We start from the raw sequence: 26339 nt of genomic DNA, 5'->3' as shown, positions 1-26339 counted from the left end.
TTAGCACTTACAACTAGAAGAGATTTTTTTTTAAAGTCATACATCTGATTCTTGTGACACTTAAATTGTATTGTCATTTATTTTATTGATTTCAGTATTGAATTTTAGCATGATGCACCCCATTGTGACAAACTGGTTTATTTTCCCAAGCAAATCAATATTAGAGGAACAAGATTAAGAATGGCCAGTGGCAGTAATGGCATTCTCTTCTATGATTTCTGAATTGTAAGACTGTCATTCTTCAGTTGTGTATTGTTTCCTTTCACATGCGAGATATTGAAATACCACTCTTAAATATTTCAGACCAGAAACCAAGTTTCTGAAATGTTGACATTTATAAGGAAACATATTTTTTTTCCTTACTATGTGACATACAGCTTTTGAAGAAATTGTTTTATTAGAAATAAAGTTTCAGGTAAATAACTTTTTCTGAAAAAGTGTGCTTCAGGCTTGATGTTCCCAAGTATAATCTTACTGAAAAGACGGGCTGGTTTTGTGTGATGACTCCTCTATGATTCAAAGTTTCTCTTTGGTCAGCCTTTTCCATGGAGGTATGACAACTCAGTCTTTCAACAGTATAACAAAAGGTTATACTGTGGGTGACAATAAATTTGTATTGCTTTATTTAGGCATAATACAACTTCTTAGTGTCCTATCAGTAATTTTTCTTGCTGCTTTAAAAATAATTTTGAATATGGGAGTCTGATTAGCTATGAGAGTTTTCCCGATGTTTTGTTTTCATGTGAAGAGCTATGGATCTGAATTGAAGATAACTAGTTTTCAGTGGAACTCCTCAGACTGTAGTTATATTAATAACCATATACTTGTATGTAATGTAGGTGTGCGAGGGCAGTATTCATGGTGGTGTGCATATTAAACAAGGTGTCTCTACACTATAGAAGTTTAAAAAAAATCCAGAAATGTTCAGGTGAATTTGTAGATTTCAAAGCTAAGGCAGTCTACAAATGGTCATTGTCTCTGCTGTGCAGAAGGGAATGTTATTTTCAACAACTTAATTTGCAAACACAAATAGAAGCTGGAGGAAGGCAAGGTGGGTCACTGACTCATCCTCTGGTTGGTTGTCAGGTTTTGTGTTTCTATTTCCATCTGAAGGGTGGATCTGGATAGCTTTTTAAGAAGAGATAAAGTGGAAAACAAGTAATAGGTATTCTTCTAATGATCAAAGTATTGTGATTTTTTTATTGACTTTGGGTATTCATATTGCTAGATAACACCCAAAACTCGGGAGGTGCGAACTGTGCATTTCTGTATGGAAGAGGCAAAATTACTGTGCAGGTATCCTCTAAATAACTTGATTTTTTTTCTCAAGATGTGGCTGGTTTATGCTAGTACACTACTAGTTCCTCTTACTCTGTACAAACCTTCATTTTCAAAAGGTTCTTAAACATTCCACTTCTGATGGAAGCGCCATGCTTGACGTTTGGCATGATTAAGTTGTTGAAGGAATAGGCTGCGTAATGGGGCAGAATGGAAAGAGATGCCTCTTTAGTCCTGTGCCAGGATGTACTTAAGCACTCTCTGGTCTGCTGTTTGTTGCCTAAAAATCTGTGACATTGGTTTCATCATTGTTAACATAATCTGTCATTTGAGAAAGCTTTATTACAGGAATGCTTGTGGATAAAATGATAGGTTTTGTTAGTTTTGTCTACTTATATGACAAAGTCTTGAAGAAAAATCTAAGTGGGAACAGTGCAAACCTGAAACACCTTTCCTATCTCTTGAATATTTTAATAATCCCTTGAATGTCATGGTTATTCACATATCTCCTTAAAGAACTTGACTTCCGACGAGTTACTTAGCACAGGACAAGTATATTTTTGCCTTCATTACAGCATTGCTGAAAGACACTATATTTCTTCATTTACTTTAACTAGGCTGATTAAATTCAATCCATTTAGGAGGTGGCTTTTAAGTTTTTGTGCTCTGTGTTTTAGCTCATTGGCTTATATTTATGAATTTAATGAGAAACTTGATATCAAAACACATAAAAGCACTTCATGCTTTTCACAAACTCAGCCAGATTTTTTCCATCTTAATTTTTCAGCTCCAGTGTGCTTTCAGATCTATTGTAAATCCTTGTAAAATAACATGGGGTTTGTGACAGAAACAGAAAAAATTTTAACTACAGCTGCTACTAGGCAAAGCGTAGTAAGTACACTTAGCACTGGAGTGTAAGCTTTAATGAACTAGCATTGCATGAAGGCAATGCTCTTAATTTGGTGTGTGACCCTATTACATAGTGACGATTGTCATTATGAAATAAGAATTTGGAAATGTCATAAACCTACTGATAATAAATATAATTAATAATGTACATAGAACAATGGAATTAAGTACATTCCTATCAAAAAGAATTATTAATGAACAAAAAGTGGACAGCATAGATCTGATGACAGGAAGGTTGCATCTAATCTGAATTACTGAGTGACCTAGGAAGCTTGCTCAGAGGGATTACCGAATAATTATGTTAATATGCAATTATCACCTCATTTCTTCTGTAGTAACCTCAAGATGTAGTGTAGTAAGGGTGTTATAGCAAGTGCTGATAGTTTGCAAAAATACTGATGTTCAAGATTTTTGAGACAGTAAGATTAGCTTAAGGCATTTAAATTATGATCTGTCAGCTTGAAGATAGATCTGACCTTACACTTTTTTTAATGCTTAGACTATCTGGCCACAGGCATATCTGTAGAACTCATTAGGATTTTAAAAACTGATGTTTTATGAAGAAAAACAATATTAAAAATTATGTAAATTTAAAAGTACTTAATTAAATAGGGGTGGAATGTAGCTTAGTTGGCTAAATAATTGGTTGTTTTCTACTTTTGAATATGAAATAATTTCTATATAATAAATAGCGTATTACATTAACCAGGAATAACACTGTTAACTGCACTACAGTCATTCTAGGCTTAACTGAAATAATTGAATTGAATGTGGCCTAGCCTTTTAGATAAAGTGTGTTTCAAAGGTATGAGCCTGGGATTGTGTATGCTTGTGTAGGCTTTTTGAGCATTGCCATTTTTACACTTGCATATTTCCAAGGTATACTGCACTGTGTGCTTAAATAAAAATAAAAATTACCTCAACTGTATAGTGCTTGCCCTGGTAGAGGATATAACAAGCACTATTTGCAGCAAATTTGAAGTTTGATCTCACTGTTTAATTTTTCAGATACACTAAGTAAGGATTAATTACCAAATATTTTGACAGGATTAATAATTTTGTATTTGTGATGTGGTATAGATAAGATAATTTTAAAACTTAATTTTTTTTCCCCAGAGTGTTTGAATTAGGTAGTGTTTCAGTTTGGGTGTTGCACTTCCTGAATGGTACAAGTTAGATGATAACATTTCCTCAAAAATGGTGGCATTGTGTGGAATGTTCTCTTGCATGTGTCTAGTTACACCTGTCATTGTTGCTGCATAAATTTCTACACATGGAGTAGGTACTGTAAATGAAGTTTTGCATGTTGGTTCAGTGTCATCACAAGACTCTAAATTACTGTAATGTAAAAAGATATTTTATGTATTTTCTTTAATACCACACTGTTAAAACTGCTAGCTTTCTTACTGTCCTGCATGTAAAATAGTGAATTTTACCACCCTGATAGCTGGAAAAAATGTGATAATTAGCAGAAAATTATTAAAATGTAACAGCGATATTATTGATACAGTAAGCATTTTAGGCTTGATTCAAAGACTGAAATCTGTAGGGACAGCTGTATTACCATAGAAGACTTCTAATCAGATCCATATGGAATAGTTCACAGTCTCCATAAATACACAATATGGAAAGGAATCTCTTACAAGATTGCACAGTGTAATGTTTTAGATACTGCTCATGACAACTCTGAAGAGAGTCTCAGTTTAAAGGTGATCGTGTGGTGCCCTAGCCACCTTTTTAACTTGAGCTTTAACACGAATATTTAGCATCAGTATGGTTTTGTATGTGGAGCAACATCGTTTTCTCTTCGTCACATAAACCTGTGAAAAGTTTTCAGGAGCCGTTCTGATAATGAGGATAGCAATCTCCAAGCAGGCACGATATTCTCAGTTTGCCTCCCTGCTGTTCGGGGGGTACCGATGAAGTTGCTTTAAATGGGAAGCGTCTGTTCTTCCTCTGAACCCCTCACACCAGAACAGATGGGTGGAACTTGGAACATGGAAGATTTTACCTCAGAGGTGGTAACAGTGAAGCCACTCATTAACACTGAATTTACCACTTCGTTAGCAACGTTGCTTCCTGTTGAGAAAAGCTAATATAGGCTCTCAAATTGACTGAGCATACATTTGTCTACCTCTGCAGTAATAAAACAAGGAAAACGCACATCTATCAGGCAAAACTGGCTAAGTGTCTTCTAAACTTATTGTGAACATTTTTATAATCTGCTGCCTGATACTGTAAAAAGCTTCCACTGTTCAGTTGTAAAATTGTTGGAGCTGTTGTGCATCCTTGGAGGTTTCACTTTTAGTTGACTTCTGTGTTACAGATTCTTAGTACGTGTTTGCACTGCCTGTTTCTAACTCATGTACATGATGTAAAGACTCCTGCTGGGTGGTGCATTATCACCATTTTAGGATGATAGCTTTGAATGTGATCTTATTGGAAGTCTTTATTATGGTAGAAAATGACCCACCTCAAAACAGCAAAGAAATGCAAAAATCTAAGAAATGGGAAGATGAGAAACTGGGGTGTCTGGTAGAACATTTGCATAAAGGTATGTTATAGATAAATAATACAATAAAATATTTCCTATATTTTAAGCATTTATTATGCATCTGACACGAGCATAGCTGTATTTCTAAATTGGCTAGTTCAATGATTGAGTAGCAAAGGAAACATTTTTTTTAATGGCAAAATTTTTTCGTTATATTTCTACTCCAAATATAGTTACTTTTATCTTCAAAATAGTAAATAAGTCATATTACATTAAGGTTTGTTTTTACAAACTTAAAGCAGGTTAAAATATTTGTTTTGTCCTTTTGCTGATTTGAAACTAAACAAGCACAGTAACAGAGAATTTCCATGAGGCTGTAGCTAGCTTTGAATCGTGTGGATAGCTATCATAATGTTGAATTGAAAAGCTAATAGAAATGCTGGATTCATTTTAGAGAGTGACGTATAAAGATGAAAGTGGTGTTGTTTAACCAGGTTGTTTTCTCTCCTTAGGAAAAAAGGATGTCAAGAGTGGTCTTCCTTGATTTTGGTGAAGGACCATTGCAGGGAGCCATGGATATTAGTTGTGAGTTATAACATCTTAATTCAAAGAGTCTAGGTATGACTCCTTTTAACTGAGCTGTAGTCAAAATCTTAATTAGTAATTGAACCTAAGTATGTGATGGCAGGAATCAAATCCCCCAGAAGATCAAAATGAATAGTGCTCTTTAAGGGTAAAATATGTGATTTCTGTAAAATACAGATAGATGTTTCCAACTCCTAGATGGGTGTTTAAATACCTTATGCTTACTGTGTTCCGAGGACCCATGTAAGAGGTAAATGCCAGGGTAGACTTAAGTTCACACTCCTGTTTATTACACACTGATTTTTTCACGTGTAGGCAACTCTTTTGTGGTCACTAAGCATTTCGTAGATGATTTTGTGTATGAATGGAAGTCACTTGTATTTATGTACACAAGGTCTCCCAGAAGGAATCAATATGTAGTAGTTCTCTGTACTAGCAGATACTATTATTGTCATGCTCTGGATTCAACATGGTGATTTCCTCTGGTATGTAAATCCTAATTAAATGTTTCTTTCTAATTGTGGGGTTTTTCCCACCTTTGAGAAGATGCTATTTGATTTGCTTACCACTTAAAATGGCCTTATAACATAACCAAGATCTGACTGATTCATTTTAAAGCAAGGAGAATCCTTTTGTAAGAAGGGAATGGGAAGACATTTAATTTCTTCAGTGAGTTTGATTCTTTGCTATGTCTCTATCAGTAATCAGATGTTCAAAATCAGCTTAGTTGTGTTTTCTCCTTTAATACTAAAGTTAACACTTCTGCAGGCTTCTGTGTAGCATCAGGTCAGTTGTATAGAAGCACTTTGAAAAAAGTGCTACCTTGATACATAAAGATTATTTTAGTTTCCTGGGTGCTAAAGGGAAGTATGATTTGCTTTTTTTTTTGAAAATCACTAAAATTACTAGCAGATGCCTTGTTTTACTTTTAGAAAACAACTAAAGATAAACTCTTGTGTTTATGTTAATCTACTTGTAGAATGTATTTGCACAGTTTTTGACAATCTCATTCCCCCCATCTTGCTTGCGTATGGGTGTTCAGGCTTTTTTGAACTGTGATAGTGGGCAATGACTAGTTTGCTGTATGGTTGTTAATATAGCATAGCAAAAAGGTATAATTTTTTAATTACTTCATCGGTTAATTTTAAACATGTCTTTAATATCCTAAATTTAAAAAATTACATTTTTAACAAGTTCAAAACATATTTTTAGATTAGAGTATGAAGAAGGGTGATCCTGAAGAAAACTGTAAATTAAAATTGCCATTATTTCTGTGATTGCCTGATTCTTTTCTTGTTTGTTTTTTAGTGTAAATGTACTTAATGGACAGACCAGCAATATGGATGATTTAGAAATAAATACTGAAGTCACTGGTGCTAAAGAAGAGGAAGAAATCCTATGTGATGATAATTTCATATCTGAGGAAGAAGGTGGCATTCCTAAACCACAAGAGAGCAACACGTCATTTCAGAAGAACAATACATTGACTCTGCCTGAGGAGCTATCAAGGGACAGATCTGAAAAAGCCTTAAGTGGAGGCCAGACTTCTCTATTTATACACACTGGTGCTCCTACTGTTTCTAGTGAAAACTTTATCTTGTCTAGAGGAACTGCTGTTAATGGACCAGTTTCACACTCCACCTCAACTAAGACTTCCATTATGAATAAAGGCAGTGTTTCATTAACCACTGCACAGCCTGTAGGTCATCACACAGATTCCTGCTCAACTTTGACAGTGGTTCATGATCTTCAGCTGCCTGCAAAGAGTACAACACAGAAATCAAATCAGCACCAAGTTTTATTTTTGTTACCTGATGTAGCACATGCTAAGAACCTGACTCATTCCATTAAAAATCTACCTACCTCTGCTTCAATTGGTTGTGATTCACAGAAATCAGTAGGAAATAGTGTAGATAGCACTTTAGTAGGCCAAGTAGAAGTTTGTGAGGATGATAAAAATTTACTAGTAAAAGATGATTGTGTTGATACATTAACAGGCATTTCCTCAGGTACAGGTGGTTTCAGATCGGGATGTGATCCCAGCTGGGATCCACAAAAAGAGTTTATACAGTTTCTTATGACAAATGAAGAAACAATAGAGAAGTCTCCCATTCACTGTAAAGCAGGCTTAGAAAAAAAGCGAAAAAGGAAAATGGATGTTAGTAAAATAACACGCTATACTGAAGACTGTTTTGGTGATACCAGTTGTATTCCTAGTAAATCAAAACTATTAACTGTTGACTTCTTAGAGCAGAATGAGGAGATACAGATAGTAGAACCACAAAAATATTCATTGAGTAAAGTAAAGCCTGAATCCACAGATGAAGAGCTGGAAGCTGTTGATGCTATCCAGCAGCTCATTTATAGTCCCACTAGTAACTGTGCAGAAGATACTTCTCCTGTTCACACTAGCACTTTTCTTTCTAATCCTTTAAAAAATAAATGTGAACAGAATGATTCTGAATCGCCATCTACTTTCAGTACTGATGAACCATCATTTTATCCCTGTACAAAGTGCAATGTGAATTTTAGGGAGAAGAAACATCTGCATAGGCATATGATGTACCATTTAGATGGGAACAGTCATTTCCGACATCTCAATGTTCCCAGGCCCTATGCATGTAGGGAATGTGGAAGGACATTTCGAGATCGTAATTCACTTCTTAAACATATGATAATTCACCAGGAAAGAAGGCAGAAACTGATGGAAGAAATCCGTGAGCTGAAAGAACTTCAGGATGAGGGTAGGAGTGCACGGTTACAGTGCCCACAGTGTGTATTTGGTACCAATTGTCCCAAAACATTTGTGCAGCATGCGAAGACCCATGAAAAAGATAAAAGGTATTACTGCTGTGAGGAATGCAATTTCATGGCTGTGACAGAAAATGAACTGGAATGCCATCGAGGGATCGCTCATGGAGCAGTAGTCAAATGTTCAATTATTGGTAGCGACATGTCCCAGAGGAGAACACAGAAAAAGTCATCCTTGAAAGATCCGTATTTAGGATCCTCAAAAAAGTCATCAACATATATGTGTAAGATGTGTCCATTTACTACTTCAGCTAGAAGCATTTTGAAAAAACACGTGGAATATTTGCACCCAGCATCATGCATTGATCCCTTTGGTAGCCATCTTAGACTAGAAAAAAGGAAAGGCAGCATAATAGAAGAATCTTTAGATTTTGGTAGCAGGACAAAACAGTTGATCAAACAATCTTCTACTTTTCCAAAGAACTCTGTTTTAAAACAGGATGTAAAAAGATCATTTGGCTCTACTTCACAGTCCAGTAACTTCGCAAAACTTCACAAGAGACCCTACAGGATACAGAAGGCTCGGAAAAGCGTTTCACAGTCATCTGTAAGTGTGTGCAATCTAAATTCTACAAACAAGACCTTTTTGATTAGAAATAGCATTGACCAGAAACCTAAATGTTTTCATCAAGCAGCAAAGCAGAAAGCTAGTGTCAAAACAAGCGGTAATTATTTATATAGACACAAATATGAAAACTACAGGATGATTAAAAAATCTAGTGACTCTTATCCTTTGCATTTAAAAAAGGAAGAGTCCAACTCTGTCAGTTCTTTACATTTATTTTCTTCATCAAGTAGTCCCCATAATAATTGTTTTGTCATGGATTCAAATAATCTTGATTGCAAAAGGGCAGAAGGCTGTAAAGATCGTAGGCATGTAGCTGTAAAAAGAGTGGTTAAAGAATCCAAGAGGGAAGGCTCTGTTACAGGAGATGATTTGGATTGCTATCCAGATTTTCTGCATAAAATGACTGTTGTTGTTTTACAGAAACTTAACTCTGCTGAAAAAAAAGACAGCTATGAAACGGAGGATGAAAGTTCATGGGATAATGTTGAACTATGTGATTACACTACACAGTCTGTGGAGGATGAATCTTACAGTGATATTAATCAAGAGCATGTAAACCTATTCCCCATATTCAAAGGTAAAATGGAAGATCATGAAGCTGGTGATAAATCTTCACTTAGTTATGAGCAGAATGATGGCTTTTATTTTGAGTATTATGAAGATGCTGAGGGTAGTAACTTCTTGCATGATTTGCATGATCCTCAGAATTTAGAAAATGTAGGATCAGCATTGCCAAAGCATAACTCAGTTTTCCATTGGACTGATTTGTCGCTTGAAAAGAAGTCCTGCCCATACTGTCCAGCAACCTTTGAAACAGGTGTTGGATTGTCCAATCATGTCAGAGGACATCTTCACAGAGCTGGACTAAGCTATGAAGCCCGTCATGTTGTTTCACCAGAACAGATAGCAACAAGTGACAAAATGCAACATTTTAAAAGGACTGGAACAGGAACTCCTGTTAAACGTGTTAGAAAAGGTAAGTTGTTTTTTGTTTTGGTTTGGTTTTTTTAATTTGGGTCTGAAGTAGAGGGGACAAAGGGATTTATTGAGCACTAAACAAGACTTGCTTTATCTTGTTGTAAAGCCTCTCTTGTCCTTGTGATTTGCTATTGTAATGTTTAACTGTATATAATTGTAAAAAAAAATGATAATTATTTTCTTTGTAGCAATTGAGAAATCTGAAACTTCCTCTGAGCATACGTGTCAGCTCTGTGGAGGCTGGTTTGATACTAAAATTGGATTGTCTAATCATGTGCGAGGACACCTGAAGAGACTTGGCAAAACCAAGTGGGACGCACACAAGTCTCCAATCTGTGTTCTGAATGAGATGATGCAAAACGAAGAGAAGTATGAAAAAATCCTAAAGGCTTTGAACAGTCGCCGCATTATTCCCAGACCGTTTGTTGCTCAGAAATTTGCATCAAATGATGACTTTTTATCTCAGAATGTTATACCTCTTGAAGCATACCATAATGGCCTAAAGACTGAAGATACATCTGTGTCTGCATCGGAGGAAGAAGGGCTGAGTTTCCTAAATGAATGTGATGAAACAAAAGCAGTACTACATGGTGAAAAAAAAAGTCAGTCGCTTACACTGATAGAACTCCTGAAAAATAAGAGGTTAGGAGAAGAAAGGAATCCTGATATTTCTCCTCAAAAAATTCATAATCAAACTGCAAGAAAGAGGTTTGTTCAGAAATGTGTTCTTCCATTAAATGAAGACAGTCCATTGATGTATCAGCCACAAAAAATGGACTTGACTATGCAGTCAGGTAAGAAGATGTTTCTAGCTGTCTTGACAACATCCCAAAGAATCCTTTAATTCATAGAAAATGTACAAATGCAGAGTATTTTAGTTGGGATGCTGTTCATTTAATTCTTGTTTCATTTCCAGAGGACACTGACTGCAAGAGGTAGCACAGCAAATTTTTGTGACATGCTTTTCCTAAAGTGAAAAAAACCCTCAGCAGCACTGAGGGGTTTTTGCATGGAACATAGTTCCTGTTCTGCATATGGCTGGGCATACAATTTCAAAGTGGACACAAAATGAGCTTCAGTAGGGAAGAAGACACATCCTGCAATAACAAGTTGAAGTGTCTGTGCATATTTGGTAGACTAACAGTTCTGAAATGTTTGGGCTTGTAACACTGTTTCTAGGCATTAAAACAGCTGGTTTGGGAACTACTTAATTTAAAATAAATCTTTGAGGTTTGTGCAAAGCAGCATTTGCTCAAACTAACAGAACTGTTGGTACCATTATAAATGCATAATATTCCAAATTGGTGAATCACTGTCAACTAATTTGGATGATTTTAGGCAAACATACTCTTACAACATAGATTAATTCTTGTTTGTTTCAAAACTGCGGCTGCTGTGAGAAACTGATGCTTGCTTAGGGCCTGGCTATTCTGAGTGAAGACCTGTGCTGGTTCAAGCTTTGTTGGAATACAGTTGTAGCCAGCAGCTTTCTAATGCACAGCCCCTGACTGATACGGACAGAGATTGCCCCTCCACTGAGAATTGTGCTAATGAAACAATTCTATAATCAACTTTGTAGATACTCTGTATACTAATAGAGCAGGCTTTTAGAGTGATGTTTTTAACCTATTTGTCACATAAGAGTTATTTCTAGTCTTGGGGAATTCTTACAACATCCTTTTTAATGTGTATGTAGAGCTTGCATTTACCTGTTTTCTTGTTTGGACACCACCTTATAATGCTGCAGGATTCTTGAGATTGAGGAGCAGGATCTTATTTTTATACCCCTGACTTTTTTTGGTTCTGTTCGTTTTCTTGTTATTACCCAGTGCAGGTTAGTAAAACTGGCAGTGCCTACTACTTTTTCACCTATGTTCTTGTCTTCCTTTAAACAAATAAAACCGACAACAATCCAATGTGCTCAGAAGTTCTTTTAGGGGACTACAAAAGCGTGGCAATCAATTTCTTTACAAAGGTGGCTTTCTAAAATGACATAGTAGAGGTGGAACAGAATTACATTTAATGTCTTCTGGACGTCTGTGGTTGTCCTTTAAGACAGGAGATTGCTTAATAAAGGAAGTGTATCTTTGACAGGCTTAATGATTTGAAAAACAATGCTAAAGGAATAGCTTGCCAAACCTGACACTGTGTAATGCTTTCTGTTTAATATTCACCGCTGAATACTAGGTAGTGCCTGTTTGGTTGTGATGAACAACCAGGTAAAAAAAAACATATGCTTGCATAGTACTAACAGTTACGAATGGGGCCCTGTAATTATCTGTGGCTGAGGTAACAGAATTTGACAACTAACGCACTGTGCCAGTTGAGTTAATAAGAAAATATTTAACATCAAGTTGAAATTCTTCTCTTTTTCCTAAAAAGGCAAATATTTCTAATTCTGGTTTTAGTTTTTTAAAAAGTTTTTACCAACCAGGTGTTCTTCTTCTGTAACTTGCCTGAAAAAAAACAGCATGTCTTCTGTGGGCTGCTGGAGAATAGGATTCTTTCTTTCCTGCAGACAGAGGCTTTCCAGCTGAGTAGTTTTAGCTTTTTTATTAATTCTTCTAATAATTTATTAGTAGAGAACTTGAAATATTAGTTGACCAAAACAATCTATCTTTGGTAAAATGAAGGGAGAAATATTATGGTGAAGTTGAGCAGGGGATAAGTTATAATGGTTTCTTTGTCTGGTAAGTGAGGAGTTCAGTATTGTTTCACTGTTTTCCTGTGATAAATGGCATGTTGCTTTGTTGATCATTTATTTAGCACAAAGATTTTAGCAAAAAACTTCAAATCATTAACTTTCATTATCAATTGCGCATCTAAAGTAATGAACAGAAAATGCACTGAACAAAATGTTTTGTCTAACAGCTGTTCAGTGGTGTGTTTTACCACCTTTTTCTCCAAGCCTTCAACAGCAGCCTAATTTAGCATTGAGCGCTTCAGTCTTATGGGTAAAACACTTTTAATTACCACTTTGTCAACTAGACTTTTTAAATTCTCTTTATTGGAAATGTTGCACGGTCCGAAATTTCTCAACAGAATTGTGCTATTCAAATTGCAGGATTGCATTTTGGGATTAGAGCTTCATAATGTGGAGATCTGTAGGAACTTGATAGTAGGTATTAAATGCAGAGTAGCCTAACGGGCTCAAGTTGCCTCCTTTCTGTTCTTTTTCAAATAACATGGTTTGGCTTAAAGCACTACATGGAAAACTAATAACGGTTAACTTGGATCCTTCTAATATACTAAACAGTTGCGTCAATGCAGTGAATATATTTTAAACCATCTTTATTGCAGAAAACTTTTTACAACGCTTTGAGAATTTCATTTTTTGAAGAGAGCTGGATTATAGTTTTCTTTTGAATGATAGGTATGCCTGTGAAGCTTAGAACGTGTGTGCATTGCAATACGACGTTTACAAGTGCTGTTAGCCTGTCCAACCACTTACGCGCTTATGCACGAAAGAAGAGTGCTGGACTTTTGACTGGGACAGGTATGTTTTGTTACAGATGTAAAAGCAAGTCTGTCTATGATACATTTTCCTCATCAGACTGGGCAAAAGCATATGTTAATTCAAAATAATTTTGAAGCTTCTGCTGGTAAACAATTTATTTGCCATAAAACTTCAGCAACTTGTAAGAAAAGGTATGTTGCTGTTGTCCACTCTCATGTCTGATTTTCATTCTTACTCATTTATTTTGGATCCAACACTTAAGGTATGTAAGCAAAACTAAGATATGGTCGCTTAAATTCATTCTACAATATCATAACTTCCAAACCAGCTAGTTGGCCTTCTAATGAAGTGTTTAAAAGTACCTAAAAAAAATATAAAAACAACCAACAAACAAACAAAACCCAACAAACCAACAAGTAATTTTTACAGTCTAGTACGTATAATTACTAAGAATACTGTAGTTAAAATAGGAAAAGCAAGTAATTTTACAGTTTGTGTATTTCTAACAACATATTGTATGTAGTTGGTTTCATTTCTTGTTTGGCTCGCAACCCAAAAACTACGTGGTCCGACATGGAGTGAGTGTAGTACAGCATTTGGCACTGATACGAATGTCTTTTATTAAAACACACTTTATTTTGAAATTCCTCTAATATTCCATATTTTGACTCTTTTCCAGAAACCTGCAGTTTGCTTGGCTGTAGGCAATTTCTAAGTTTACTTGGTTTGTGGCTGAGATTAGTGGGACTTCGTATGATCAACAGCAAATTGGGGAGCAGAGACAGAATATAGTGAGGAAAATTTGGAGATACAAAGTCTGGAATATTCAGTAATTAAGAAGGGCAACCATGTTTTCTGTGTCAACAAGCACAGACTTTTACATAATGCTTTGGAAAAGTGCATAATCCTTTTTTTTTTTTTTTTTTTTTTGTCTGCAGATGTAATTCATTATGCTAAGAATGACAAATAAACTGAGTTTCAGGCTTTCTCTGCAGAAGGCTAAAAGAAATATTTTTATAACCTGGGCCTGTGGCTGCCAGGTCTTATGTTATGCTAAGTTAATGCTATAGCAAAGTAGATTTAGAAGGGTCAGCAGATGCAGTAATATCCATGTGCACGAGCGTATGCCTTTAGTTAGTGATTCTGAAAGTTTTCGTATTTACTCAGTAGAAAGATGATGATAGTGGACTTCATTTACCACTGCTATGATTGGTATTAGCCCTGTGGTAAGTTACTTTGCTTATATATACCTACTGGTGAAATATTTTTCAGTAGCTATGTATTTAAATTGCACTTTGAAATCTTAATGATAATTCAGTGGAGGAGACACTGTGACAAACAAGATAGTACAAAGAGATTAGATCCTGGATAAGCTTCTTGTACCTCAGGTTCCCTTTTGCTAAATGGAAGAAGTGAAGGTAGCTTGTTATGGTGCTTTCGGGGATTTTTCTTTGTTTTCTTTAAGAAATGTATTTTGCTAGTGAAGTAGTAGCATACTCCTCAGAACAGTTGCCACCTTCCTTAAAAGAACTGAAAGAAAGCTTCCAAGTCTTGTATCATTGGACCTAGAAGTTTGCTTAAAATTAGGTTAGAAACAAAATGAGGTTGGAAATAAAGCTTAAAAAAAAGGTTAGAAACAAAACTTTAAAAAAAAAAGTATCTTTTGATCTCAGAAGCTGGAGCTGAGCCAGATAAATAGCCTGTACCATGTGGATAAAGGCCTTTCACTGAAACCAATGACTTAGGCTTAAGTTATAGCAATAACATTATGCAACCAATGAATATTTGTATTAACTTAGTCATTACCATTAAAACTGTTGTAACTCTGCGAAGTTTGTAAACTTTGCTCGTTGACTTTTCATTTGAGCAAGCTCAATGCAAGGCTTGTAGACCAGAAAATATGCTTTGAAACAGTGGTTTTATTTGATGTTCAACTTTATAAGTTTTGTGAAGAGAATTATTTTAATGCAAGATTTCACTAGCACACACTAGTTTTAAACTTTGCTATGAGTGTCACTCTTGGGGAGATGTGTTTTTCTTATTAAGAAATGGTTGCAGTTGAGAGCAATTTTGAGATGTCTTCAGGTTGGCTTCAGCCTGGAACCTTAATGGAGGCAATAAGGATATGTTTATACAGGTTCCTCCTTCTGTTTTCATGAAGCCTTTCCTATATCTTCTAAAGTAAACATAACTACTGAAAAGAAATCACACTGATTAAATATTTGTCTCAGTTTCTTGCTGTAATTAAATAATTGTGTGTAAACATGAATGCTGTAATTCTTTTAATTGGCAATTGTTATGGGAGCTATCTAGGCATTACTGTTTCATAAGGGAAGTACAGTAATCTCTGCATATCACCAAAGTGAGACCTTTCCTAGTGCTACATTAGCTTACGTACTAGTCTTCTGTTCAGTTTTTCAGTTTGTCTGCATATGTTTTTGATACTGACTATTACAGTACTGCTCTTCTAGCAGATGTCCTACTTCTTCAGTCAGTAATTTGATCATATTTAGTTAAATCTTACCTTTTTTTTTTCCCAAATGCGACTTGACAGTTTTAGCAGTATAATAGACATAGTTAAGCATGGTACATTTTGAGAATGGACTCAAGAAAAACATCCTAGAAGTGAAACTTTCTAGGCTGTTGGCTGTTCAACGTTAGTGTTTATTAAACTTAATTTGTGCCTGTAGTTATGCTGTACGGATCCACTGTATAGCAAATGTCTGTCTAGGTTCATTTGGATAGTTGATTGCTTTTGTATTAGTGCTTGCATGATAGTCTTCAAATGTCTGACTGGAACATCAATTTTTATTTTCTTTTTGTGTTATGCAGTCCAGTTTTGAACAATGTAATGATTTAATTGCTCATCTTGAGTAGATGCCAATTTCCTTTTATACCTGTTTTGATGAATAGCAACACATTAATGTTTCTCAGAGCATGTGGCAAACTTGCTTCTTCTGATTATCTTTAGAGCATTGGACAGACCTATGCAAAATCTTCAAAATGAATCTTGCTCTTCTTGGTACAGTTGTATATCCACTTCCTTCCTTTTCTTCCTTCTGGGCCTCTCTTCCCACCTGAAGTCTCTCAATACTCTCTTGCACCCTGGCTTTTTACATCTTGTCTTTGTTGACTCTTCACACTTAGTCTCTTCTTACCAGCTGTCATCTTTTGGGAATCACCACTCTCTTCTTTGGTCTTTCCTTCTGTAGATGGAAACTGCTTTTTCAGAAGTTTGGAAGAGAACAATAAAATACAGAGCAAGGAGTCTGGCCTTTGAGCCAACAGTATGACTGAGGTAGCAGTTAATGCGGCCACTATGTTTCCAAATAATTTCTAATACCATTTTGTCAAAACTGTAGCTTCGGAAAGTTTACTGTGGAAGTGTATGCAGCTACAGCAGAAGTCTGAGATCTACTGGCTTTATGTGTCTTATTCTGTGCTGTTACAATTACAACTGGTCAACTGGCACAATGAGCTAATTTTTAATATCCTATAAGATACTTCGGGGAGCAAATTACTGCATTGGGGGGGGCTTAATGCATTTTACTGTGCAGTAATGATGAGGATAGATAGCAGTGATTGAATTTGAAAAATTAGTGAATAAATATACAAGAAAGTTAATTAATTTTTTACTTTTTAATTGGCAGTGTTTTTAAATGATTAATTAGATCCATTTATGTGTGCAATTATTCAGCTTGTGTTAGCTTACATACTCTGTGACAAAAGTAATGAAGTCTGAAATGAGAAGTGTTCCATGTTGGGGGACATCAAGAAGCGGAGCATGCAAATTAGCATAGATGCACTTTAAGTTTGAACCTCAGACCAAATGTCATGGCATGAAGGACCTCTAACTGTGACTTTTCTAATTCATGTTGTCTTAGGCATGCTCATCTTAGCCTCCTATCTCCATCTGCTTGTAGTCTTGATAAGTGGTCGCAGAGGTAAAGAAGGTTTTTATATGCAGCCTTTTTACCTAGCATATGTTTTTCTAAATACTGTGCTCTGAAATTGAGCTTGAGTGACTCAAGGAGATTCCTCCAAAGTTTGATTGTCTTTTATTTTAAATGGGTTGTTTCTCTGTCATGCTGTATCAGAGGTTTGATGAAGTGGTGTAACTGGCTGTTTACAGAAAGTTTTTGGAATAGCAACTAGAAAACACCAGGTGGCCAAACTTGGAAGGAAGGAGGCTTCTTCCAAAAAAATTGGGCCTTTATGGAGAATGAAGGATGGTAGTTTTGGAGCTGTGGTAGCCACAAAGTAGGCATTAATGGTAGATAGTTCCTGCCTCTCTCTGGCAATTTGCTGCAATTTCCATGCAGCTTACTAGAGCTGAATTATCCTTGGTCTCTTCCTGAAAGGGCTAAAACATAATTTTTGAGGAGGTCATGCTTTGTTACAGTGAAGGCATTGGAAGAACAGTAACAGAGTTTTGGTCAGAACATGGCTATGCTTTCTTACGGGTAAGGCAATGGTGTGACTTGATGCTTGCAAGCACTTACAAGTATATCAACAGAGCACTGAAGTGTGTGCATGTGACTTCATTTAAACTTGCTACTCTCTGAATAGACAAAAATGAAATTAATGTGACAGTTACTGGTACATGTCTCTGATAACCGGTATTGGAATTATGGCTTTCAGTCAGCTTTACCCAGATGTTACTACTCTTTCTCCACTTACTTTCCCGCTTCATTGGAGTAACTTCAAAAGGTACTTGTGCTGCTTTGTGCCCCCTAAAACGTGAAGGAGTATGTTCACTAGGTCAAAAGACAGAGGGAATAAAAAAGAAATATTCCTTGCAGAACACAGGTTTAATATTCTTAGTATTTTCTATCTTTTGTAACAGCTTCTTGCTTGGTCAGATGTACTTCCGATCTTCGCTAAGGTACTCTGAAAATGCATTGAGTGATCTGAATTTTTTTTCTTGATGTCTTTTACTGTGATACTTTCTGTTCTTTGTTTTGTAATTTCTCTATCTAGAGCCTCTGTCGTAAATGGCTCAGAGAAGGTGCCCATTCTTTTGTTTTCCTTGTTTTCTCATTGTTCTTGGAAAAGGTAGATTTAAAGGAAGTAGAAGCTACCTCTCCTGGTACATTATGGCAGTTTCTGTTTGTGTTGCTGTCTGTTCGATTGTACAGTAGTTTAGATGGTTATTTTCTTAGAAGATCACACACACACCACACCCACCCACCCATCCCCATTAGGTTTCAGGAACTCTGTTGCAGAAGACCAATTCAGGTCTAGTAAGAAAGGGAAAGCTCTCTGAAATGCTTGGGATGTATGTGAGTAGAATCAAATTTCTTGATGGGAATGAATGTCTTAAGTTTGCCAACATGAAGGAAATAAGCTAGTTCTTCTTTCAAATGCATGTAGGTTTCTCTAGAAGGAGCTTTCTGGCTACTGCTTTTTTTTTTTTTTTTTTAAACTCATATCAGCTGACATCAACTAATTGACATCAGATGCAACTCATGGATGTGTTTGCATTCAAATAATACTGACTTCTGTTTCCCTCCTTCCCATTATGTTCTGCAAAATCAGCAGTGGCAAAGCTTTTGCTGTAATAACTGCTTCAGATAAGTCAGCCCTCGTGCAAATAGTTCTTTTCAGAGAATGGGTGTCTGGGTTTCAGTATTTTATCTGCTTACATTTCTGGTGATGTTTTTACTGATGTTGTGGTATGTAAAATATTTATACTCCTTGGTAGTTCCTACAGACTGAAAGATAGTTAGCTTTTTTCTTCCTAATTATATGAAGAATATGCTTTTGATGAGAGCATAAAGCATTAAGAATCCCTTACCTATTCACTTTTCCAGAAGCTATCTTGGCCATTTCTCTCTCTCTCTCTGCCCCGCCACCTTGGGTTACTACTGCCTTTATATCCAGACTGCTTTCATTGTTGCTATCAGAAAAAATGCTATTGAGCCACATCTTCCTAATGATGGCTTGACCCAGGGACTGAAGGAAGTCTCTTTAGGTTGGTATCTGCTTTCTACTTGTTTGATTAGTGCTCTGGTACATTTAAACCTCAAAAATTCATTCTAATTTTTCTAGATGCTGTAGAAATCTTTAAATCTGGGGATGGAACTGGGAAATGTCTGGTGTATCTGCAAGTTAAAGTTTGGCTACAGGGTAAAAGCTTGAGAGGTGCTCATTTGGAGGACCTAAGAAAAATGAAGGATGCAATCAAGACTGTGTGTTCTTTAAAGCAGCATGTTTTGCCTCACCAGATGATGTCTTATGCTTCAGAATACCAAGAGGTTTATTCTTCTGTTTTATATTACAGGAGTCAAAACTTAGACAAGTGTAATGATTTTTTTAATTTTGCTGTTAAGATGCTTCAGTAGCGTAGCATTATGCCTTTGGTATCAAGAATACCACTTGTTACTGTCTTTCAGGTTTCTGTGGAGTTCTAGTGTCGGTGTCTTGTGTTTTGAAATACAGTGTAGCTATAGATATACTTCTCAGTTCTAGCAGTCCAAAACTTCTAGTTTTTTCTTGAGCTTTATCAGCTGTTTCCATCATAACAATATTAACTCAGTTTAATACCCTCACCCCCCAACTTTGGCTGCTTCTTAGAACCTCCAGGTTTTGTTACAGATTGCTATTACATCTGTTTATAGGAGGTACAGACCTCAGTGCTAACTGAACCCATTTGCTATGCGTTTCCTGTTCAAACACATTATTTTCATACATAGTTTCAAACGCTTAGACTGAATTTAAAAAGTGGCCTTGCCATCCCTGTTGATTGTCCTAATACCAGCTCCCACTGCCAAGGATTAATACATGATTTTTGTAAGATGCATTAGAATTCAGACAGAGGTAAGGGGGAAGCTTCATTTGAAATTCTTAGAATAAAAGGACAAACTTTATGTTGAAAACAAATGGCAGGTGTTTTATTCAAACTAGAAATTCTTGATTATACTGACTGAAAGCTACAACCTCGTGAAGTTGTAACTTGGTTGAACATGAGTGGTCTTATGATGGTACTTGAACTACAAAACAAGTTCCAAGATTTTGACAGCGTTTTATGCATGAAAGGAAATTTCCAATGGTGCTTTGCTTCTGTATAAATCCGCAATAGGTTAGTAGGTGCTTGCTGATACTAAAACAACAGGTTAATGCTGAATGTCAATTATCTAGTCTTTTAAAGAGCAAGCACTGTGCTAAACTAAAAAAAAAAATAGCTTCGTGTTTTGCCAGCAAATTTCTTAGAGCACACTGTAACTGTTTTGGATTTACGTTATAATTAAATGACAGACAACAAGGAGGTAGATGTCTTTTCACTACTGCTATAGGGGATGCTTACTAAATGTCTCTGGTTTAATACTCGTTGAAGTATCACTTTCACATATGGAAATTTCTCTCCTTAGCTTTAGACTGTAAGCAAAAGAAGTCAAGGTCAAGATCTGGAAGCAAGAAAAAAATGCTGCCATTACCTCATAGTGCTGATGAAGTTTACATACTCAGATGCAGGTACATAGGGTTATTTTAATTGAAAGAACACATTCTTAAGAGCTTGATAATTATAGTCATAAGAAGATTTAAGATTGTATCCTGTAAATGTGTTTGTGATTAAATTGAATAATAAGGGGGGGAAGCAGTTGCCTATTTTCATTAATTTGAACAAGAGGACTTGAATCAGTCATACTCAGGTATTGGGTTGCCAGCTGTTTCTCTAGCTAAAATCATGATCATTATTAAATCTGATCATGTCTGAGTAATATTCTGTCCTTCAAAAGAAACCTTACATAAGAACAACAGATTGTTACTGCTAGCATTAAAAATGTTAAGAGTGTGAGTTGTATAAACTGTGGGGGGTGTATGCTCACAGTTACTATAAATGAAATCAATTACTAAGATTTGTAGCTAAAATATGTAGAAACGAACTTCAAGAAAATTAAGACTTTCCACTTAATGTCTTTATTTTATAATTTTTCAGTAGAGCTAGATATATCTTGATGGATTAATTTTAATATTTGCATAGGTTTTGTGGTCTGGTCTTTCGAGGACCTTTGTCTGTTCAAGAAGACTGGATAAAGCACTTGCAGCGACACATTGTCAACGCAAATCTTCCACGGACTGGAGCTGGCATGGTTGAAGTCACATCACTACTTAAAAAGCCTGCTTCAATTACTGAAACTTCATTTTCTTTACTGATGGCAGAAGCAGCATCATAGAACAAGGAAACATTTTAAATTTTAATTGGATGTAAATTTGAAATACTTTGTCATTTTTTAAAATAAATTGCTACACTAAATTATGTTTATAAATGCTAAAGACAGGAAAATAGAGGAAGTGGATTACAGTAACATCAAAATAAATTGAATACTTAACAGTTACAGTAAGTAGTCTTTATATTTTATATAGGGTGGAAGATGTGTTTTTAAGGTTTATTATGTTTTTGTCAGTTACTGTGTTCACTATCAATACAAGACCATTACATGTATGGCAGCCATTTTTAAATTGTTGCACATGGGTACTTAAAAGACAGATTTTAATAAAACAAAGAAACCATGTTCTCTTCAGTGTTACCCAAATCAAGGCTCTGTTTATTCCAAAAAGAGTTACATAGTAAAATAAGATATTATTATATTTTGTTTGTATGTATGTAGTGTTTTGTATAATACCAAGAACTGCTAATACAATTTACTCAACTTAGGGCATTAAATATCATGTACTTCATAGTTCAAGAGACTGTTTCATTCAAATAGGGCAATTAGTACTATTCTATCTAGGTGTGTAAGTGTTTTTTTTAAATCACATGAGGCTTTTTGTACTAAAAAGTGGAGGGAAACTTGTTTAAACAAATTTCTAAGAGAAATATGTACATAATACTGGAAATTTGTGGTAAGGAAATATTCTTTACTTCAGTTGCATTTCTCACTGACAATAAAGTGGTGCATCCATGCTACCTCCTACTTGTCAACAAAGATGGTATTTACCCTTATGTTTTTGTATCATAGTAGATTCAATCCAACTTTCTTTATTACAAAGCATCTTTTTGTTAACAAGTTTGTTTCTTTATGATGATTTACTTAAAGTCTGACTTGCTTACAGAAGTTTGCCTCTCTACTATTTTATTTAACACTGTAGAAATGTACTAATAAGCATTGCTCACTACACGGTTAGAGTAGACTTTTCATTTATAATTCTGTTTAAACGATTGATCATTTTAGAAAATTCGAAAGCAGATTGAAATGTTTCTACATATGAAGAGAATGTTTACAACTTAAATTTTAGAGCTTGTTTTGGATGTGATTATATGTATGAAAACTGTAACACTATGCTCATGCTAAGGACCTACTTACAGAATTACTGAAATAAATGTGCTGTGAGGATGGAAATATGGTGCAGGTGTCTTGGTCATGATGAATTGTGTTTGTTCATTTAAACTGTCTTCAGAACATGATTTTTGTTTAAATCAAATCAGATTCCTCTACAAATCAATTTTGTATGCAAAGTAACATTTCATTTTACTCATATAGGGTAACAGATACTGTAGTTAAGCCAAGGATATGCATTGATATTTTCTTTATATGTAAATAAAGTTAAAAGCAGTTAAAACAAGAGGAGTATTTTGGTAGAGTATATACATACCTCACTGCCAGTGAAATTGCTTTCCTATGGTATATCTCCTTACCAGAAAAATCTCTAAATAAAAAGGTTTAAAGAAAATCTAAATGTCTATAATGTGAAGCATTTATTTGCATTGTGTGAATTAAGTTTGTGAAATTGATTTGTCTTGCTTGAGATTAGAATCTTCTCATGATCTTAAGTATAAGTACATTTACTTGCAATAAACTGACTTGTTCACAGACGCATTACATTTGATTGGTGGAAAATATGAATAAATGTCTGTCTTCCTGTATGTGCGCAGTTCAGAGTTAACACGAGGCTTGTTAATGTTCTGATAAAATAGATGGGCTAAAATAGCACAGCTGTGCAGGACAGAGTCCTGAGACAAGGCCATCCTAGCTCTGTCATTAAATTAATGCTATCGGGTGTTTTACTGCACAAGTTGCTACAGATAACCTTAGCTTTATTGTCAAAATTTATTCCCTTTTTTTAACTGGAAAATCTACATCAATACATTTAAAGGCTGGAGAAAAAAAATAATATTTTAGAGATTTTGGGAAAGTAACTGGGATGTTGAAGTGTATTGCAGACAACTTACGTGTATGCAGACTAACAAATTTCTAAATTTGTGGATGATTGTGGGATTTTTTTATATGCTGTGAAAATGGAAGATTCACAGCAATGTGTTGAAACAGAATAGAGGGAAGTGATCAGATCACCTTGAATGTTTATAATGCTTTAATAGAGTGCTTGTTTACCCTTCTCACCAAAAATAAGTGCTCGTGAGAGCACCATATTTTGTGGCTGTTTTAACAGATGAAAAAATCAATTAAGTGCAAATGCTATTTATCTAGTATTGTTAAGAATGCTTGTAAAGTGAAGCCATACCATGCAGAATTTTGCAGTAGCAAAAACTGTTAGGTTCATAATAATAATAAAACCTAGTTAATTCTATTTAATTTATTAAACCCCAATAGCGAGCTGCTTTTCGTAACACTAAAATGCAAGGTTGTGTCTGAAGAACAGGGAGCTCTAGGCCTGATTAGTTTCGAAAATGAGATTCTTTTGATGAGGAGCAGCAGTTTTCAGTGGCAGGCTTTCTGAGTGGGTGCACTGGTGCTGTGTGCCCTGCTTGCATCAGGTCCTTGACAATATAGTTTGAAATACATACAGAAGTTCTAGAACTCTTCTGATTATTAAATTAATTGCATATATGGTTGATAGGGACTGATTTTTTTTTTTTTAATAATAATTGAGTACCCTTAAGCTTTCTTTAGCCTCTAGTCCTCAAGTGGGGCTATTTGTTTTCTCAGATCTTCTGTCACTACTGACAATGAGATATAAATCCCCCTTTCTGGAGTTACAGAGATTCTAAATAGTCTGGTAGAAGACAGTTAATTAAATCAGTCACTTTATTATATGAATCTCATGTTTTGAGATGTGTGGCTTGAGAGGCTCTATGGCAGTCTGTCCTAAAGAGCTGGACTTCCAGAATTGCACATATGAACATGAGTGTTAGTCTGTTCATGTTGGCTAGATTGCTTTGGGGCAAAGGCTGCAGTGGCCTGGTGATTTTTGTTTGGTTGATTTTGGTTCCTTGTCACAATCTTACATGCTTCTGGAGTTACCCTAGTTTCTGGTAAAGGTCTCTTAAGTAGCAGCCTCTGGAAAATTATGAAGGAATTTTCAGAATGCTTAGAGAAGCCTGGGAAATTGTAGAAGACCACCCCTCACTTTTTGCAAGACAATTGCCCATATCCCCTAGTCCTGATGATATTTCCAAATCATCTTAAAAAATTAAAACTCTGTTTGCATTTCTTGAAAAGAGGTTTCTGCCAGACCTTGGAAAGGCAATTTTAAAGTGCCTGTGGTAGCTGCTGCCAAGTGGTAGTGTGTTCAGACCGTATGAATGGAAAATGGGAGATGGAGGCAAGCAGATAACAAATGTTGGCTCACAAAGATCCCTGGGCATTTACTCGTGTTTGCCATATACTGCTTCATATGGATTGTGTGAATTGGATTAGGTGGACTGCTCCCACAAGCCAAGGCAGTCCCGCTCTGCCCACAGATCCAACTTGTGCTTCCTCAGGGCTCACCTTACCCAGCCAGTGGTGTCAGGAAATGAGTTACTGACTCTTCTCGATGGGAGAAGAAGCACAGACCAGACAATAGCTAACACTAGCCTTTGGGGAGGAGAGCAAGCACCTAACGTGCCCGAGGCAGGGATTCTAACTGTTGGGGGTTATGTCCTGGGCCAGACTTCTCACGTTTGAGTTATGTGCCTGTTCAAAGTCCTACCTTTTCAGCCACGCTCAGGGAAATCACCAAGGTCTTTGAGGTAAGTGGATCACAAGAGGAATGAGAGTCATGAATCGGGGCTCAGAGATGTGCACCAATCCAAAGTTTCAAAAGGTCAGTGTCACGGGACTCAGATGGGGAGATCTGTTCCTGCAAAGCTATTTTGACTCCAGTGCTTTTTCTGGGCCAGTTGTGGTTCTAGATTTCCTGCATGTCTGTAGTGCTTTAAAGAGGGGTTATTCATTAAATCTTCTACCCGAAAAACCTGCAGAAGATAAATGTTGGCTGAATAAATGTGGAAAAATTAACAGTGAGTAACAAGTACTTGCTTTTAGCTAAATGGTAAGGGCTGTGAACGAGACTTCCTTAGTTGAGTGCTACGGTTAACAGACTTCTCCACTTTTTACCACAGTAGTTAGTGGCCTGGATACTTAAACACCAGTTTCATATTAAAGAAAAAAAAATTGGTTTGTATACTTTTGTCTTTGGGTTTTGGTTTGTTTTTTTAAAAATCTTTTTAGGGTGGTACTTATTTTAAAAAACTGGCTGCATTATGATTTCAGGTATTTGAATCCACCATGCTTTGTAGGTGCTGTTGCCTGATACATGGGTAGCAATTTTGATGTAATGGAAACATTTGGCCATAGTGCCAGGTCTGTAATCTCTTGCAATAAAATGTTCCTTTTTAACACCGCAGGCTTCTTGGTGTTCTTTCAGAGGTGAGCTGCACAGCATGTGTCGCTTAAACCGGGGACTTCCACCCTAACCTGAATATTTGGGTGGCAAGGCAAAGAGGGCAGTTTCACTGGCTGTAGCCTTCTGAAAATTCAGCAGTGAGGCAGGGAGAGGGTATTTACATTCCAGTATTGGAGACCAAGAATGATGATAGGTGGTGGAGGGAACATCACCAGAGCCAGGGCCCCAAATCTGAAGCAGAATCACAAATAACAATGGCTGTCATCTGCACGTATCCTGCCACTTCTTGCTCTGCACAACCTAGTTTCACTGATGCCATCTCTCCCAGTTAGAAGCAGTTTTTCCCTACAGCACTAGCTGTGCGTTGGTGTCCACATGTACCTGGACCCAGAGTCCTCTGAAAAACCCAGCTTACCTGGCACTCTGCAGTTCCCCACAGTCTCCTGCTGTAGCATGAAAGGATTCATTGCCATGTCACAACCATTCACACACACACACACACACACACATGCACACACACTGAGAGCAAAATGCAGAGGTTGATCAAATTTAGCATGAAAGAATGCTGGGGGGGTGTTCCTTGTTTTTTTAAACAAGGGCTGGAGTGGGGGTGTTGCTAAGGTTGATACTCTGGCACTGCTTGTTCTCATTTCTAGTTGCACTATAGGCTGATAAACTTGTATTTAAAA

The 26339-nt window shown here is 36.2% G+C and overlaps 1 protein-coding gene across 12 annotated transcripts in view; it reads left to right on the top strand.

The window, feature by feature from the left end:
* Positions 1–25650, top strand: part of ZNF644 (zinc finger protein 644) — an 84973-nt gene extending 59323 nt beyond the window's left edge. For 7 of the 12 annotated variants that reach the window (XM_069789197.1, XM_069789198.1, XM_069789196.1 and 4 more), the window contains 5 exons: positions 5194–5266; positions 6575–9621; positions 9812–10417; positions 20451–20553; positions 21065–25650. In XM_069789197.1, the coding sequence (XP_069645298.1) occupies positions 6606–9621; positions 9812–10417; positions 20451–20553; positions 21065–21257 (3918 nt within the window). In that variant the 5' untranslated portion in view covers positions 5194–5266; positions 6575–6605 and the 3' untranslated portion in view covers positions 21258–25650. Of the gene's footprint in view, positions 1–95; positions 226–5193; positions 5300–6574; positions 9622–9811; positions 10418–12996; positions 13120–20450; positions 20554–21064 lie in introns of all 12 variants that reach the window. The other 5 variants (XM_069789205.1, XM_069789204.1, XM_069789206.1 and 2 more) reach the window with 3 other exon arrangements.
* The last annotated feature ends 689 nt before the right edge of the window (positions 25651–26339 follow it).

This window comes from Haliaeetus albicilla, chromosome 8 (genome assembly GCF_947461875.1).
Source record: "Haliaeetus albicilla chromosome 8, bHalAlb1.1, whole genome shotgun sequence".
Taxonomy (NCBI): Eukaryota; Metazoa; Chordata; class Aves; order Accipitriformes; family Accipitridae; genus Haliaeetus; species Haliaeetus albicilla.
Note: the sequence above shows the minus strand (reverse complement) of the source record. Positions and strands in the feature narration are given on the sequence as shown.